At 36.5% G+C, this 19,242-nt stretch overlaps 1 protein-coding gene across 1 annotated transcript in view; it reads left to right on the top strand.

The window, feature by feature from the left end:
* Window positions 1-19,242, top strand: part of DMD (dystrophin) — a 2,070,581-nt gene that overhangs the window by 609,846 nt on the left and 1,441,493 nt on the right. The window contains exon 13 of the mRNA XM_034649821.1: window positions 12,343-12,462. Coding sequence (XP_034505712.1) covers window positions 12,343-12,462 — 120 coding nt within the window. The remainder of the gene's footprint in view (window positions 1-12,342; window positions 12,463-19,242) is intronic.

The raw sequence follows: 19,242 nt of genomic DNA, 5'->3' as shown, positions 1-19,242 counted from the left end.
TACATTGGCTTAGTAACAGCATCAACAAAGTCCTTACCATACAAGTTATTAGAGTCTGCAGATATAAATATGACATGTGTGCTACATTCCAACTTCAGTGAATGTTCTAGGTTAAGTACTGATTAATACAAATTAAATGACCTCTAAGAAGCTCAGTCACCTATCCTTTCCTTACAGCTTAGTTAATCCCAAACATTTGGGTTGCCAAGTCTCTTATGGTGACCTTTAAAATGATCTAGATGTTCATGTAATGGGGAGGGTTTAGGTGTAATTCTGCTAAAGGATTTGGCATTTCATTTTATTCCATTGAATTCTGTTCTATATCATTGAACAAACACTTACTAAAGCACAATGGGTGCTCTGATCAATACAGAGACCTACTATATATGGAGTCTTCCTCATGAAATGCACATGTTAGTACAGCAGATAAAGAAATAGGAAACAAGTGACCGTTGACCAGGCAGAATATGGCAAATGACTTGAGAATATTAAAAACAGTGACTTGGTTGGGTAAAGAAAATGAGGTGGAGAAAATGTAGAACATGTCACTTGCCTAGATCATGCGTTGTGCTATCCTCAGAGCTAGAAGAATACAACCTGATCATGGAGGGTCTTGAACTCAAGACTCAGGCATTTAGAGTTGCTCCATGGATAGTAGGGAGTCATTATTGATGAGAAATTAAACTGAAGAGAAGTGATTTAGGAAAATTTATCTAAATTTTTTAGGAAGATATATCTTGTAAGATAAATCAGAGCACAGATGAATAGGAGGCCAGAAGACAAGGTAGGAAGATACTGCAGAAAGCATATAGAGCCTGAATGGAGGCAGTGTCAATGTAAATTGTTAACAGGTGTAGGACACATTTCGGAAATCAACAACAGAACCAGCAGGACTAAATTTAGGAGATGAGCAAAGGGCTTGAAGTAATAGATTGTGAGACTGGGCAACTGGGAAGCAAAGTTGGATTTTGAAAAATAGACAGTACTAAGATAGAAATGCAATAATTGGGAAGAGCAAGATTCTGAAAAGCCTAAGAATGCCATGGAATCAAGTCATGCTTTTAGTGACTAGTTAGCTCTCTTCCATCTTTAGTAAGATTAAAAGTACATTATTAGTTACTGCTTTAGAATTCCATTTTATTTCCTTTGACCCCAATAAATGATTAATGAATGTTTGATGGCTATGGCAATAAAGATAAACAATATAACCAGGAAAAAATACTATACTACAGCCAGAGAACCAGATAGACCTTTTCTTTGTTTCTCCACTGCCTAGCCAGTTACTTAGTATGTAACTGATGCTCCGTGAATTTTTTTTTTTTGAGCAGACACTTTAAACACTTCTGACTAGTTTTATCACACATGGAAGCCTCATCATTGCTTCCTTATAGACACATGAATCTGACAACTTAAATAAACCAAAGCATTATGAGTTGGGGCAAGGAAACAACTCCTGGATGAAGAAGGAACACATCTATAACACAACTTACGTGGAGAGATATTATCTCTGATGCCCTTTTGCTACCTCTGACATTTGTTCTTTCCTTCTATCCCTGTTTCATTTCCTGTTAAAATTCCTCAATGATTGTAATCCTAGCATCTTTGTAAATATCACAGAAGATGCCACCAGGAGTCATACCTAGATATGTCCATAGGAATCAAGCTTGTAACCCTTGCTTATGTGGAAAAGGAAATCCATTTGGTGGAATCAGATTTTTAGCTGGGGACCTGCCACAGGGTGATCAGTTCATGAGGAGTAGTGAAGAGTGGACCAGCTGGGCAAACTATACTATCTGTAATCATAAGACTCTATTCTTAAATTTGTGGGCAGAGCTGTAGCCTTGTGAGTCACAGTGAACTTAATATAAATTATAAGGACTTTTTGCCCTCTGGCCTCATTCACAGGCTTAATTAGGTCTGGTTGGCCCTTTTTTAAAAAAACTGTCCATACAATTTAACCCCTCTTCCCATATTCTTATTAAGAAAGGAGAGAGAAGGCCTAGGGAAACTTTTTTTTTTAATTCCATATAGATCTTACTTGACCTTCAAGGGGCACAGAATAGGAACCATGGGAGAAAAACATATTCTCTCAAGTGGGAGATCCCATGACCACATCACATACACAGCATGAAGACAAAAATGTTCCAAGAGAGAATATCCAGATAGGAAAGATTCATAAGAGAATAGTCAAAACACAGCATGATGATAAGTATGTTCCAAGAGAAAATATCCAGATAGGAAGGATTCATGAGAAAGAAGGTAAAAACAGTCAAAGAAACTAAGCCATGCAGAAAAAAGTCACTTGAACCTCTCACTAATGCCCCAAACCCCATATCAAACACTGTTCTGATTGGCATTTATTGCTAAAATGACACAGTCCTCACACTGCTTTCAAACAGTAAGAACATATAGTAGGACCTAACTATTGTGTATGTGTGTGTATGTGTGTTTTTTAAAAATAGCCTTGTGGTAGTAGTCTTTAAAATGTAATAGGTTGAATTCAAGTATCACCAGAGTGCTAAAGCCTGGAACTCAACTGAATATACACACATACACATACACTTATAACAGTTTAAGTTTCTATTTATGTGCCTTGTATTGTGCAGTTATACAAAACAGACATATCTGTCTCATGCATATTTAAGTGTATTGATATCTCTAACATAGAGACGGTATATTACAGACTCTGCAGCCAGACTGCCTTGGATGAAAACATAGCTCTATCATTTGCAAGGGGAATGACTTGGCAGAAGTTACTTAACCATTTTATGCCTCAGTTTCCCCAAGTATGAAATCAAGACAATGGTGATGATATATATCTTACAGGGATGATAAAAACATTAGACATATAATTGGATAAAAATCACTTAGAATAATAGCTGGTACCTAGAATTACACGAATGACCTTAGCTGTTATTATTGTATAAGACATGTCTCCAAGCCAAATAAGACTGATTTGTGTGATAACAACATTCTTTTGATAAAAGAAAGTGGCAAGTTAAAGTAGAAAAGGGCAGTATCACTCTTCATATTCGACAGAATTGTATATGCATGATGCTCAGTTTTAATTTTTTAAAATCTACTTGAGAAGGCATCTAATTTCCCATCAATATGCTATAAATAAGCAGCAGATTCCAAGAATAACTTTACATACTAGATATTCCATTAATTTAATTAATTATAATAGTAATAATAATAATCCGTGCTCATGTTCTTTTAACAAATCAAGTTATTCCAGCTAAGAGATTACTAATTGGTTCATTAAATATCACTGAGCACTGACTCAGTAACATTACATTGCTCAAAATATCACAGCCTTGTTTTCAGGTACCTCAGTACATCTGCTGAAATATAACTATCCATGAAGCCGTAATCTTAGAGACACCAGCTTTATTTTTTTATTCTTAATTTCTCCTATAATGCTTCTTTATTAGAAGTTTCTGGCTCTGGGGAGGGTAAAGAAAAAAAAAGGAAAACAGATGACTCTATCTCTCATTTAAGGAATTAGTCTAATGTAAAGTATTTCTGTTTTTCTGGACCAATACCAATTAATTTCAGTTTCCTTGAATAGGTAATACAACATTAAAAATGTAAATGAATTATTTACATATAGAAAATATTTTAGAATGCATTTTAGGTGAAAATTTTTCACAAGAAAGCCACAACAGATATGATAATATGAATTTTAAGAAAATAATAATTTTCTTGAAAAATATATTCATGTACCTTATAACAAAATGGAAAACCATAAATCCATTCTCATATTAAAAATAAGGTTGTGTCTCTAAGGAATATAAAGTTGGTAACTACAGTATGCTATAATTTTATGTTTAATAGTTCTGCTATGAGCAAAATGATTTCTAGTGGTAAAACTGGTAGTATTCTGTTATTCAATGGAACTACATATTGCAGAAATAATTTATACTGGATAATATTTTAGATTCCATTAACAATTAAAGATTTAGATCATCTAGTGAGAATGAGGAAACTACTAACTTGGATTTTTTTTTAAAAAAGCTTTATTTATTATTGTATTTATTTGAGAGAGAGAGAGCAGAGGGGGAGGGGGAAGAATCTCAAGCAGACTCCCTGCTGAGCGTGGAGTCCAACTCCGGCTCTACCTCACCAATCTGAGATCAAGACCTGAGCCAAGGGGCGCCTGGGTGGCTCAGTCGTTAAGCATCTGCCTTAGGCTCAGGGTGTGATCCCCTCTGGGATCAAGCTCTGCCTCAGGCTCCTCCGCTGGGAGCCTGCTTCTTCCTCTCCCACTCCCCCTGCTTGTGTTCCCTCTCTCACTGGCTGTCTTTCTCTCTGTCAAATAAATAAAATCTTAAAAAAGATCTGAGCCAAAACCAAGAGTCGGATGCTTAACCAACTGAGCCACCCAGGAGCCCCTAAAGAGGATGTTATTATCAAAAGATTAGGGAATAAATACTGATGCCCAGAGGGACTATTTCCATGGATCTTAGTCTAAGAATTGAATGATAAGGTGATAATGTCAGAAATAGACAAAAAATTAGCATTTCTCATCACCTACCAACTCTAAGCATTGTGGTAGCTGATTCTAATGTATTATCTCATTTAATTCCAGTACTAAACCTGTCCTGGAGGGATTGATTGACTGATTTCTCCCTCCCTCTGTTTTCTTTTTTTTTTTATTATGTTCAGTTAGCCAGCATATAGTACATCATTAGTTTTTGATGTAGTGTTCAACGATTTATTAGTTGCGTATAACATACAGTGCTCATCACCACATTGCCCTCCTTAATGCCCATCACCTGGTTACCCCGTCCCCCCTCCCCCTCCCTTCTGTAACCCCCAGGTTGTTTTCCAGAGTCCAGAGTCTCTCGTGGTTTGTCTCCCTCTCTGATTTCTTCCCATTTGGTTTTCCCTCCCTTCCCCTGTGGTCCTCTGCAGTATTCCTTATGTTCCACATATGAGTGAAACCATATAATTGTTTTTCTCTGCCTGACTTATTTCACTTAGCATAATCCCCTCCAGTTCCATCCATGTCAGTACAAATGGTGGGTATTCATCCTCTCTGATGGCTGGTAATATTCCATTGTGTTCAGTGAGGTTAAGGAGTTGCTCTAAGGGAAATTAAATAGTAATCAATAGACTCTGGCTTTTCATCTTGACCTGTCTGCCAGACTCTTTCTCCTCTTTCCTTAGATACCAAGGAAGTTTGACTCCAGTAGCTATCCTAGAGGCTAGAGCAAATGCAGAGAGTAGCAAGGAGATTGGGCAAGTGTGGCATTTGTTTTCCCTGGCTTGGGAATATCTAGATGGAAGAGATGGAGAAACGGCATGTAAGTCCTCAGACTCAGAGTAAGCAGTGGGGAAAGAGCACATTAGTGGTAGCTGCAGATGAAGTGCTCGGAATTAGAATGATTAAGGAAATGATTTTTCAACATTAATCCTGTATTTCTTTCTTTAAAATTAGAGCAAAAGGAATTAGAAAGGGAACATAGAACAAAATAGGCTTATGATGAGAATAGCAGTGATGTTTGAGCAGGAGGATAATCAGTAGAATGGAATATCACATCGACATGCATATCACTTCCTCTGTGCTGTGCCTGAAAACTTCCACCCCTCCCCTCTCTCCCAATATTCCTATTCTCTTCTTTTTCATTAATTATTGTCAGGCTAAAGGCATTTTGTAATTATTTATTAGATTTTCTTGGTGTTCACTTTAATTGCTGTTTTCAACGGTGTAGCTATAGATAGGGTGTTTGGATGTCTGCATGCATGCGTGGATTACGGAGGAAGGAGGAAAAGTGTGAGAATTGAAGTCTATTATTTAGTGATTTGGGGTCTGTCCTCCTTGCCCCATAATATAGCTTTTCTGACCATACTCATTTTTTAGCAATGTATGCAATCACTAGATCAGTTAGTTTAAAGCTACTGTTGTTAATCTCATGTAAATAATTTGGAAGTTGAAGTCTTACTTCTGGATTTAAAATTCATTTTCTATTTTTCCAAATCCTAAAAATTAGCTGTAACTTCATTCCTGGATTTCCAAAAGCACATCCTTTCTGTACTTAAGATACCTATTAGAGGATGATAGACAGCAGGAATTAGATGAGGGTGAATGAGATGATTATTGGCTTCTTGCAATAGGGTTTGAAGTCTTTGTTCTGAATTTGCCTAAATGTGAGCTTTTAGTACTAACTAGCTGTTAATGTTTAGTGAGTTCATACTGTGTGCCAGGCAATGTGCTAAGCAATTATATAGTATTCAGGATTCCTACCCACCTAAAGAGATAGGTACTCTTATTATCCCAATTTTGAAAATTAGTAAGCTGAGACTTGGTGTGATTGAAAACTTTCTCAAGGTCACATAGCTGGTTGGCAATGCATCCAGAAATCAAACCCAGAAAATCTGACTTCAGATCCCACACCTTTAAACATGCATAGATTTTTATTAGTCTGTCAACCATATCATACCCTATTCTACTTATACTCCAAACAAGGCAGGATACATTAATTATCAACTCTGTTTTTATTTATTTTTTATAATAATATTTTTTATTATGTTAGTCACCATACAGTACATCCCTGGTTTTTGGTGTGAAGTTCGATGATTCATTAGTTGTGTGTAACACCCAGTGCACCATGCAATACGTGCCCTCCTTACTACCCATCACCAGCCCATCACATTCCCCCACCCCTCTTCCCTCTGAAGCCAACTCAACTCTGTTTTTTAAAACAATTTTTCATATTTCTTGAGCTCTCAAGCTTTAGGTTTTTAAGATCTTTCAGATGTCTTTGAACATCTTTCAGATGTCATTAAAATGGTCATTAGAACTCCCCTTTGGTAGCTTGGGAGTTGGCTGAAACGTAAACATTTATTTCTAACAAAAAGGTAAAAAACAGTGGGTTCTGATATAAAGACTAATATAACTATACAATCACATTTAGTAAGTGGATAGCAAACTAAAAGGTCTTCTAGGCAGGCCTGTTGAGGTACCCTTTTAAAAATATTCTGCAAATATACAACAGAATTACATACTATAAATAGATCCTCCTGAAGAACTAGACTGCACTGTGATTAGTCAGGCTAAGCGAAGTGAATACTAGACTGAAAATAAAATGGCAAGCCATTTCCAGATTATTTCACTCAGGGAAGCAGCAGATACAGAGCCTAGACCAGTGTAGAGCTGATGGAAAGAAGGAGATAAGAATGGCCATAAGAGAAAAGGTGAAGAGAAGGATGAATTGCCTACCTTCTCATCATTTCTTAAGAAATCATAAAATTTTCTGATTTGGCCAGGATGTGTTTTTATTTGAAAATAAAATCAATTCATATCCGGATGTATTGCATTAGCTAATTGTTCATAAGTATCTAGGGATTTTTTTGTTTTGTTTTGTTCCTGAGATAGATTTAAAAAAAAATACTACTTTCCCAGGTGTTGGTCTTATCCCATATTTCTGGAAACTCTTCTAATTTCTTAAGATTTTTTGCAAATTCTATATTTGATGCAAGTTTTGTTCTCGTCAGCCTTTCTTTTTGTGTGCATATTCTTAGGCTAAACCAAAACGCTGTAGATTACTTAAATTTAATATTTTATTAAACATCTTTTAATTATATTAATTTAAAGTAATATGTGGGAGGCAACAGATGGTCTTAGAATCCATGCATAGCCCATGATCTGTGTTGTTTCTAGATGTGTGTGTTTGCGTACGTGTGTGTGCATGTAGGACCTGGTGTTGGCAATTTTCTATTGGTTGGTCATTGAAGTAGAAGGAGTAATGAAATAGACTGTGCATGTAGGCAGCCACTGCCCTTTCCTATTCCATGTTACTGAGCATATACTATGGCCAAGGGAAGTATTGTAGAGCCTCCTAGGGAGATTATGAGACACCCAACCTTGTTGTTGTGGTCTCTTTATGTTTCTATAAATTGTTCATCTTCACCTCTGCACATCAAATCTAGTAATTCCCTAGCCTTACGTATTTCCATTCCTTTATTTTCCAAGCATTATTTCACCTGTGTGCTAATAAAGAGTTAAATCACTTAAGTTTGGAGTAAACACTAAAGTGACTCTTTTTCAGTGATCCTCCTGAGCCAGTTTTTGAAAAAACTTTGACGTGGGTCAGGGCAAGAAGTATTCACTACTACTGATGACATTTAAAGGGAGTAGAAGAAAAGTCATATTTAAATCATGAAATTGTGAGTATGTACTAAGGGAATAACAAATTTGGTCAGGACCTTTAACTACAGAATAATTTATAAGAAATAGAATTATTTACAGAGGTATAACAAAATCTGTTTGTCAAATCTAAGCATTTTTAATGTTAAATTTCACTGTTGGCCTTTTCTCTTGTCATAAGGAGAAAAAAAAGATTGTTAGTTGACATTAGAGAACAAACATTGCTGACATTTGTATCTATCTAATAATGGTATAGAAATGTAATTAGGAGCCTGAAATTTTTTTTTCATCTGGTAAGTGTAACAAATGCATTACTTGAATAAAAATAACAGCAAGAAATACATAATAAAATACCTAGCATGTACTTGTGTGTGTGTAAATAATTTATATGCTTTTAATCAAGCAATTACAATTACAGCATTTCAGTTTGAAGGTATTATTTCCTGGGGTGCCTGGGTGGCTCAGTCGTTGGGCGTCTGCCTTCAGCCCAGGGGGTTTATCCTGGCATTATGGGATCGAGCCCCGCATCGGGCTCCTCTGCTGGGAGCCTGCTTCTTCCTATCCCGCTTCCCCTGTTTGTGTTCCCTCTCTCTCTGGCTGTCTCTCTCTCTGTCAAATAAATAAATAAAATCTTTAAAAAAAAAAGAAGATATTATTTCCTGATAGGCAAAAAATGTTAGCATACTTCTCTGGGGATATATCTATATTTGGAATAATTTGGCTCATAATTTCAGGATTAATTAGCAAATCTACTGTAAATCTCTGTTGTATAAATCCAGCTATGAGAAATTCAAATCCATAAGAAGTAAATATTTAATTAAAATTCATTTTTAAATAGCTTTAAAAAGTTATAATTTATTTTAAAAATTAGTAGTCTTAAGAATCTGTGTTTTCTCAAAGAGGGAAGCAGGAGGGTATAATTTCTATCAATGATCCAGGCCCTTATTCATGGATATCTAGGTGGGCAGAAAAATTTAGCATTTTAATTCCACCTCTGTGTATGTGACATTTTTGCTACTTCTAGGAAGCAGCTTTTTAAAAAAATGAACTCTAGACATTGGATATTTTATAGTCTTTTGTCTTGATGATATTGGGGGCATTAGCAAATACTGTGGTATGCATTCTATTTATTTTCAGAGGGGAGGTCTGGGGAAATAGGAAATATGATTATGATGTTGCAGTGGCTTCTGTCTTGAGGCTATAGAGTGTGCTCAGAAAAGTTAAGTTTAACCCTTTCTCTTTTAATCCCTGATTATGAGTAAAAGAAGAGGTATAATTTGAAAAAGTCATAGAAGAGAAAAGGAAATACTGGAAATAACTTAAATAGTATATGCTAATCTCCTCCGGTGCTATGCACTCTTCAAGAATTTGAGCCACTGTGGAGTGCCTTTCCCATGTTCCTTTGTTTCCCTTTACTCACTATAAATCCCGACAGGTCTTATGTTTGGTTTTGAAGCTATCAATCCACAACTAGCTTTAGTGGTTCTTTGTGTTAGCACTCCTGCAAAAGCATAAAATTTAAACCTGATAAATATGGCAAGAATATAATTTCTGAATATATAGAATATAAAGCAACTAGGTAAGCAAAACAAAATCAGAAATCTAAGTGCTGGAGAAAATAAATAGTATATTTGATCACATAAGCTTTAGAAAGACTGAACCCAAATTTAAAATTAGTACTTCACCGGGGCACCTGGGTTGCTCAGTCGTTAAGCGTCTGCCTTAGGCTCAGGGCGTGATCCCAGCATCATGGGATCGAGCCCCACATCAGGCTCCACTGCTATGAGCCTGCTTCTTCCTCTCCCACTCCCCCTGCTTGTGTTCCCTTTCTCGATGGCTGTTTTTATCTTTGTCGATTAAATAAATAAAATCTTTAAAAAAATTAGTACTTCACCAATTAAATGATTTTCTCAAGTTCCTTTATTAAAATGTACTAAAACAGTGAAAACAATAGTTTAAATGTAAAAATGTGAACAGTATATCTTTATTTCCTAGTTGTTTTTAATGCATGTATTTGTATATACTCTCATACTTGAATGGTAAGGAGAAAGAATTTGGCCAAATTAAGGAAATGAACTTATGTCCACCAAAATATTATTGATCACCAAAATATTATTTTAATTATTTTTACAATTACTGGCTGACACATTTGAAATGCTCCCAGTCCTGCCTTATGTAACTCAGAAAACACAGACTCAACCTGACTTTCAAGGACAATTCTGAATGTTAATGTTTCCATTTTCGGCCTCATGGCGGAAAGAGTTTTATTACCCAGTGTAAGCTCTGCAATGTCAAAGGCATGATAGGCAGTATAGACTGCACACACAAAATAAATGCATAGTCATTTTATTCTAAATTGCTTCACTTGAAAATATGGCATAAAAATCTAGAGAGAGGAACTAAAAGTAAGTGATTTTATAGTGCTCTAAAATATTGAGACTCAAAAAATAAAAGTCCTAGGATAAGAATGCTCATGTTTTTGAGTTTGTGCTGTGACCAATCCCAAATAAGTTCCCTCACATCTACCACAGGGCTTGCAGGCAAGGACTGCAGATTTTCCAGAAATTAACAGACCCTGTCCCAAATGTGCTTCTCCATTCTTACATAATAAAGCATTCCAGGGAGCAAACTAGCTGATGAGACATTTTGTGTACCCATGTAGGGATTTTCTAATCACAGTGAGGGTAGTGTGATAAGGTCTTGGGGAACTGGAGCTCCCAGGCAAGATGTCTCAGTTCTAGAGCATCCTTCTTTGTTACTCCTTCTCTGTTTACCCTGTTTATCTTTACAAAAAAGTCGTATACTATGATTTTTAGAAGATTGGACTACTGTTTTATGGTTATATGTGATGTCAGTGTAGTTATAATTACAGTTTTTAAAAAGCAAATCCCTCCTATTAGATTATAATCTTTACCCAACCTCATCTGTGCATTTGCCCTTACCTGTCCACTTGGCACCATTCAGCAACAGTTTATTGATCTTCAGTTGCTTGGCATATGTATGAGGACAAGGGACATCTCTGTTCTAGTGGATCTTTTATTCCAGTAAGTTATACAAACAATAAATGACTAAACCAATATGTAAGAAGATATTGAGTAATAAAAGTATTATCTTAAAAAATTATAGAGACTGAGAGTAATTGAGAAGGAAATTTAGATAGCGTCTTCATGAAAAGCCCTTCTGGGCAAGTGACACTTAAAAATGAGTCTTGAACAATACGAAAGAGACGTTGTTTAGAGATAAGGGAGAAGAACACTTTAGGCAAAGCAAACAGCTTGACAGATTGTGGAAGAGAAGACAAGTGTAGCCGAACCATAGTAGCAGAGGGCAAGAATGATATGCAGTTATATTTGAGAGGTAGGCAGGTGCTAGATGGTATAAGGATTTCTGGGAAGGAATTTGTATTCTCCTTAATTTTTTTTTAATTTTTAAAAATTTTTTGTATTTTTTTTTGTATTTTCCTTCTTAGTGTGATGTGACTCCATTGGCTTTTATACAGAGGACTGACACCTGATTTGTAGTTGGGCCGAGGAGAAGGAACCAGCAAAGGAGTTCAAATGCAGTGCTTAGTGAGGTGGGAGGATAATCAGGAAAGGGTAGTACATGAAGCTCAAGAGAAGAGAATGAATGAAGAATGGATATGGGGAACCTGGAGGTTGAGGGTAACCTTTCCAAGAGGTGTTTCATTGGGGTAGTTGGCAAAGAGAATAGTAGTGTAAGGAAATGGCAAGAGTAAGTGTAGAAAACAAAGTATTTTTCAGTGAAGAGGAACAAATAATAAGGCAGTAGCAGGAAGGGTTCGTTGGGTCAAGAGAGTTTGTCTTGTTACAGTTGATAACGGTGAGCTTCAGTAGAGAAGGAGATGCTGAAGATGCCAGAGGCAGGTAATTTTAGGAGAAAAGTCCTTGAAAGGGCGAGAGGAAGTGGGATAAGGCGTAGAACTTCCTACCATACTTTTCTCAGTAGATGCTCCCTCTGTGTACTTTCAAGTTCAGTTTACAGTAGAAATGTGCTAATTTTGCTGAGCACCGTAGCAGAAAATTTGCCTGGAATGGTTCTGTTTAATAAAAAATTACATGACCCAAAACATGACAGAAATTAAATCCCACACATTTGGGAAGAAATGTTTTTTGGCATTCAGTTCAGAAGACTATTATTTTAATTACTTTAATTTTTTTTTAATCTTGCAGGTGCTTCAAGAAGACTTAGAACAGGAACAAGTCAGGGTCAATTCTCTCACACACATGGTAGTGGTGGTCGATGAATCTAGTGGAGACTATGCAACCGCTGCTTTGGAAGAACAACTGAAGGTCAGATTATTTTCTTTAATACACTAACTGCGTCATCAAAATAATTAATTGTAATTCAGAATACATTTAGAAAATGTATAATGTAATTTGTATATTACAGATATTTACAATGCAATATATTTATTTAAACTAAGTCAAATTATGTTCCATTTGTGCACATTTCCCTTTCATTAACTATCCACTGTTTGTTCACACTAGCTTCCTGGCCTTTGGGGAAATATATGAATGCAGATCCGTGTTTTTTTTTTTTAATTATAGTTGAATAACATGTGTTAGAGAACTTGTCAGAGGAATATTATTTATGTCCTCTTAAAACCTACAGTTAAAGAGAGGACAAAGGTAAAAAGAAAAAAACCCAAAAGGGATCACATTCAGTCAAATCATGAGAAATCGATCACCTTCATATTTTTTTCCTGGAAAACTTCAGTTATAGTCTTGATGAGGCCATAGCAGGATATTTAATTTTTGGAAGTTTTGTTGGAAAAGATACTTAGCCTTTCAAGCCACCATTCAACCTGAGTCATCGTAATTATATCCTTGGAAACATAACCAGTACCTATTAACAAAGAGTAAGCTGGGTATTTTCGTATTTTTATCTTTTTGTCTTGATTAGGAATAACAAGGTTTTACTATAAAAAAAATTGAAAACATTTTCAACAAAACATATGCACATACACCAAAACATCAACATTAAGGAAAAATACAGTTTATTGTTCTGAGTGTGATATATATACATACACACACACTCACACACACACACACGCACACACAACTACACATTATACTTGAGGCATTCACTTTAGCCATGAAATGCCTGCCTTTTCTTTGTGATTGTTAAGGGCCAATAGTCTGACATGTCTAAGGATCCAATCAATGTGGGTTTAAATAGTTTTATCAGCACGAGGTTGTTCTAAACATGGTTACTCTTACCTAACCTATAACGCAGTTTCTTAAAGCCTTATCTCTGTTTTCTTCTTTCTTTGTGTGAATTGTGTTTTTTTATCCCAGTAAAATGTCATTTCCTCAGGTTACTGCTTTAAACTTCCAGTTTTTAACAATAGTAGCTTCTTCTCTATCATTAAATGACAAAAAGAAAATTCTTGAACTGCTACAATGGAGCATTTAAGGTTTATTAGTCACCCATGTTAATTGCTTGTGATTCAATGAAATTGCAGGGATTACAGATATAAAAAGGTTTATGATGCCTGCTATTATGACGTATCATCACATGTATGATCAGGTATATTGTACACATATATACTCGTGACTAGCTAAAGGACTGTACTGATAGGCCACTGCTATAACCATTTGAAGAAATTCTGTAGTTCTCATAAAATAGTGTTAGCTAATTATAGATGGGTAAAAATCTAATACTCAGCATTCCTCAGAAATTTTCAGAAAAGGTAAAAGAAGTCTAGGGAGGAGAAGTTGGGAGGGTGCCTGGTTAAAAAAAAATCAAGGCCGTTATTTTTCTAAGTCATAGTCTATTTCTAGTTAACACAACAACTGAGAAACATCCACATTGGTATTACCAGACTTAATACAACTAGCTTTAGAATGTAATCATTCCAGGGTGATGTCTGTGGGGCTAAGCCACCTAGAAAAACAGTCTGTAGTACTCACAGATGGTGACTGGGTTAGAGCTTATCTAGGATAAATTAAGAGTTGTGACCCTAAGCTTTTCTATATTTATTATCCTACTGGCTTTCATTTTCACCTTATTTTCTGTCTTTATTTCAATGGCTCAGAGATATCTACTAAGATAGCTGTGCGTGTATTCCTTCTCCTAAATCATACAGGCTCCATCTGCATTTGTCCATGATTGCCTCACTATTAAGTAGTGTTGACTACTGCCTCCTAGCCTCTTTTCCCCACAACCTCCTTTTTCCTTTTGATACCCTCATTTCCCCCTACATGCCCCCCTCCTGTGACCTGACTTTTAGATAATCTAGACTAGTGTCTAAAAGGTCAGGGTTAGAAGGAATTCTTTGGAGAGAACACCCTGGCTTGAACATTTCTTACTTCTCATCCCATCACTTTCCTCAGTCTTAGAGGAATCCGTATTTGAGTTCTATGCCTTATTCGACCATTGGTTTGAATTGCTCTGGAATGCTGGGCTGTCATCTGACCTTGACATTTTGGTGATTCTTTCTTAGGTTCTTTGCAAATGATATAATCTAGTCTTAACCTAGTTGGATTTTTAAAAGGAAGGAGAACAGAAAAAGAAGTTGGCAGAGGAGGAGGAGGAGAAGAGAAATAATAAAGGATGAAAAGACAGATAAACAAATACATTAGAGGGATCACTTTAACAGCAACACAAGTATTGTCTGCGTGTAATAAGAATTCCGTGTGTGCTTCAGAAACCACGAACTATTACTATGTCTCATGCTGAGCCCAGAGGAATTCTGTTAGTATAGGAAGAATTTTAGGGAAGAAAACCAGGTATATAGACTCCATACAAGGGACAAAACTAAAACAAAAACAAATACAAAACTGGCAGGGATCTGAGAAGGATCCTCGAGGGCTTTTGTTAGGACTGGGTCTGGTCATCCGTAGCTGATTCCCCTTGACTTGTTAGTGTTGAATGTTTATCGCACTCCTTCTTTTTCCGCCATTACAGTGCCTCAATCTGTTTTGCTGCAATGTGCTGAGGCACCATCCAGAGCCCCCACATGGATATCCAGTGGTCTTTAGTTAAGAGATGCAGATGGGACAAACTAGAAAGGGAAGTCCTTGATTTAGTATAATAAAAGAAGGATGTGTTCTTATCTTCTGGAGTTAAAACTCTGAAAATACTCCTCATAGAATATTTTTACATGTGTTGACTTAATTCTATGAACTTTATTATAAGTTAGATTTTCTCTAACTTTTTTAAAGATTCTGTTGATTTATTTGACCCACAGAGAGAGTGAGCACAAGCAAGGGGAGCAGCAGGCAGTGGGAGAGGGAGAAGCAGGCTCCCCATGGAGCAGGGAGCCTGATGGGGGCTGGGATCATGACCTGAGCTGAAGGCAGATGCTTAACTGATTAAGCCACACAGGTGCCCCATTTTTCTCTAACTTTTAAAAAAGACTTTTAGAAGGCTTTCTGTTAAAAGGTTTGAAGAAAAACAAAGTTAGGTCAGAACATATGCTTAGGGATTCTGAAAGATAGCATGGCTTATGAAGGATAATATTCTAAAAAGTACAATCTGTTGTAAATTAATTTGATTCTCTCTCAGAGATTCAACTTGTCCCTCAGCAGTGTCACCATAGGTCATAAACTTGTCCTTAATTTTAGTGGTTTCTTGGATGTCAATGCAGAGAGACTCTGATTTGTAAGCAATGATGCCAGTTAACTGATGTTACTGAGAAATAGCTTCGCTAAATAACTGAGATTAGTAATATATGTAGAGTATTCAGTCCTGGAGGACATTATCATATCTCTTTCTGAGCATCTGCATTCTGTTTTTCATTTCTTTTCAGCAAATACTTGCTATGTTCTTATTATGTCCCAGGGATTATGCTGGATAACAGAGGTAAAACTGTGAACAAAAAGAGAATTTGTCATTACTTTCCTGGGTCAGGAGTAAGTAATCTGTGAGCCTGCTACCTGCCTTGGAAACTAGAAACAATGGTAGCCATTTCTCAGGCTCCCTCTTTGAAATCAAATGCTAATTCCTTTCATTTGTGGTCACCATGGTAGGCATGGTGACTGCTCTTTTGGTTCTTGCAGTCTAGCAGAGGAAATAGACCTTAATCAAATTATTGACAAAAATGAGCAAGTAGTTAAGAATGGACAGAACTTATTTCTATGAAGGAAAGAAACAAGGTTTTGTGACAACACACTAATAAGACTTCAACTGAAATTTGAGAGCAAAAGATGATTCCCTAGGAAAGTGTTTAAGCTGGGGTCTAAAGGTAATGTCGAAGGGAACTGTATAAAAGGTGTGTAAAGGAGATGCGTGGAGGTGGGTAGTTTCCAGGAAGGGGAAACAGTAGATCAGTGAGCAAGGCATCTTCAGGGAACTGAAAAGGGCAAATTTGGCTACAGTTTTGAGGTCCAGAAGAGTGGTGTTAGGGGAGACTTGGCAGATAGAAGGGGCTTACCTAAGAATTAGAACTGGTGTGTGATGCTCAACTCCACCAAAATTCAGTCAATAAAGTGTATTAAGGAGCAACTCTCTGGATGACAGCGGGGGACTACAATGGCAGGGAGAAGCAGGGGCGACAGTCATGGTACCTGCCCTTCTGGACCTGCACTAATCCAGTGCAATCAGTTGTACAATTATGGCTGTGATGACTTCAGTGGGGCAAAACCAGACATCGCTGGATGACCTATCTTGCTCTAGAAAGTCAGGAAAGTAGAGGTTAATTAAGCAATAGTAAAGGGTAGGAAGGTGTTCTGTGCAGAAGGATAGTATGTATTCATTCAACAAATATGTCTTGCCTGCCTTCTCTGTGCCAGCCATGTCTAAGCTTTGAGGTTAAGCATAGGCAAAGCATAAAAGATTTCTCTATGAAGTTTACATTCTAAGCACACATCATAATAAGCAAGTTTTATACTATGAAAAAGGTGATAAGAACTGTAAAGAAAAAAATTGGGGAAGAGAGCAGTTTTACCTGGAGTGGTCAGGGGATGCTTCCTTGAGAAGGCGGCATTTAAGTAGAAACTCAAACAAAGTAAGGGAGGCGTTTGGAAGGTGTGCAGGTCCTATGGGGCCTTTTGTATTTGAAAACCTGAAGGAAGACTATAAATGGAGCATAAAGAACATTTATTGTTCTAGGGAGATAGTTGTTTCTAGTAAAAATGAACCAGAAACAGGCGTCTAGTTTTAGAAGTTGTTCTAATGAAAACGCCTTCCAGAGAAAAGGGCTATTGAAGCCCCATTTGTAGATAATGTTCTATACACATTAACACTTGAGAACCCAGCTAGATGTATTAAAGTTGTCTAAGGCCCAGACCCAGGAGAGTTTCTGGCATATAAAAGGCATTTGGACTATTTTGCTAAATGACCTTAATCTTAAAGTTACTGTCTACTATTATGGAGAAATAAAGATATATCAAAAGAATGAATACAGACAAGCATCCTCTTCTGAAGAGGAATAACCTGGAAAATACAGTTTTAGAACAGATTATTAAATATATGCATGTTCAGTTTCTCATTCATCTAATGAAGTTAATAAACTTGTTTATGGAATAAAATAATAATTTTTGAAGATAAAGGTCTCCAAAAACTAACATATATTCACTAAAATCAAGACATGAAAACTAACTTTATATCAGATGACATTAAACAATTTGTACAAATATTATGTGGCATTATTAAGACAGATTCTTTGGTGGATTTATTAAGTTGGATGATCCAATGGAATGGCATACATACAAAGTATTTTGATTTACCTAAAATATTTTGCAAAGCCTCCCATGATATGTCTATGGATAAGGTGAGCCTTCTTATCCCTCTATGGGCTGGTGGAGAACATTTGTGTTTTAATATATTCTTTTCTGGTACCTGATTTATGTGCCAGAGAATTGGACTGGAAATGATTGGATTCCTTTATTCACCCTGCAGTGTCAGAAAATTTGGGGGAAAGAAGCCATTTGAGGATTTAGCTGGAATACTGTGTATATTTTGCCTGAATAGGAGTGGTTAATGGGTGATTTCCTCTCCCACATGATTTTAGAAGATTTATAACAATGTCGTATTAAATTTAACGTGTCACATTCAAGTGTCATATACTTGTCTTTCATGTTTTAACTGAGGAAATGTATGTTTATTGTTTGAAATTTGCTGCTTGTAAAAAGTAATATCTTTAAATCAATTAAGTTTCTGATGAGGAAGGTCTGACTTCCCATCCATACACATAAATGTAAATACATGTATATAATTGTACACAAATGTGTATATATGTATATGTATACGTTTACATTTATGTACATTTACATTTTCTCTAACGTATGGGTGTATATGTGTATATGATTAATATTAAATGAAAGCAAATGGTATAGATTATTAGTAAATTAATGCAATCCTGGACATGGTGTGGTGTCTACAATACAAGGACTAATAATTAGATCCAGTGTTGGTTTGAATACACTTTGTATTTTAGCATTTTAGTTGGATTTTACCGGGATGGTAGCATTTAAAGAACGTTTACAGGGGCGCCTGGGTGGCTCAGTCATTAACCATCTGCCTTCGGCTCAGGGCGTGATCCCAGAATCCTGGAATCGAGCCTCGCATCAGGCTCTTCCGCTGGGAGCCTGCTTCTTCCTTTCCCACTCCCCCTGCTTGTGTTCCCTCTCTCACTGGCTGTCTCTCTCTCTGTCAAATAAATAATAAATAAAATCTTTAAAAAAAATAAAGAACACTTACAGAACTAGGGATTTTATAATTTCGTGAGAAACTTAAGTAGAGGTAAGGGACACGTATTGTCTTGTAGAAAGAGGAAGCCTTTTCTCTCTGTTCCTTCAGAAGATTGTATTAAAAATAAGTTGAAGCTGATAAGCCTGGGTGTCTTCTGCTCAGATTTCTTTCCTGAGCCCAATTTCTTCTATCCCATTTTCTTCTGGATATATCCAACTTGAAGTCCAAAATGCATCTCAGGATCAACAAGGTGAAACTTAACTCCTTATGCCCTACTTCCCTCTAAACTTGCTTCCTTTGCTGACTTCAACATTTTTGTTACTACACAGCTGTTCACCATGACACCTGTACCAGAAACCTGGAATCATTCCCAACTCCTCCCTTTCCTGTCCCTGTGAGCCCTCTGCATGTCATCAGTCACAGAATTTGTTCAC

Source organism: Ailuropoda melanoleuca, chromosome X, assembly GCF_002007445.2.
Source record: "Ailuropoda melanoleuca isolate Jingjing chromosome X, ASM200744v2, whole genome shotgun sequence".
NCBI lineage: Eukaryota > Metazoa > Chordata > Mammalia > Carnivora > Ursidae > Ailuropoda > Ailuropoda melanoleuca.
Note: the sequence above shows the minus strand (reverse complement) of the source record. Positions and strands in the feature narration are given on the sequence as shown.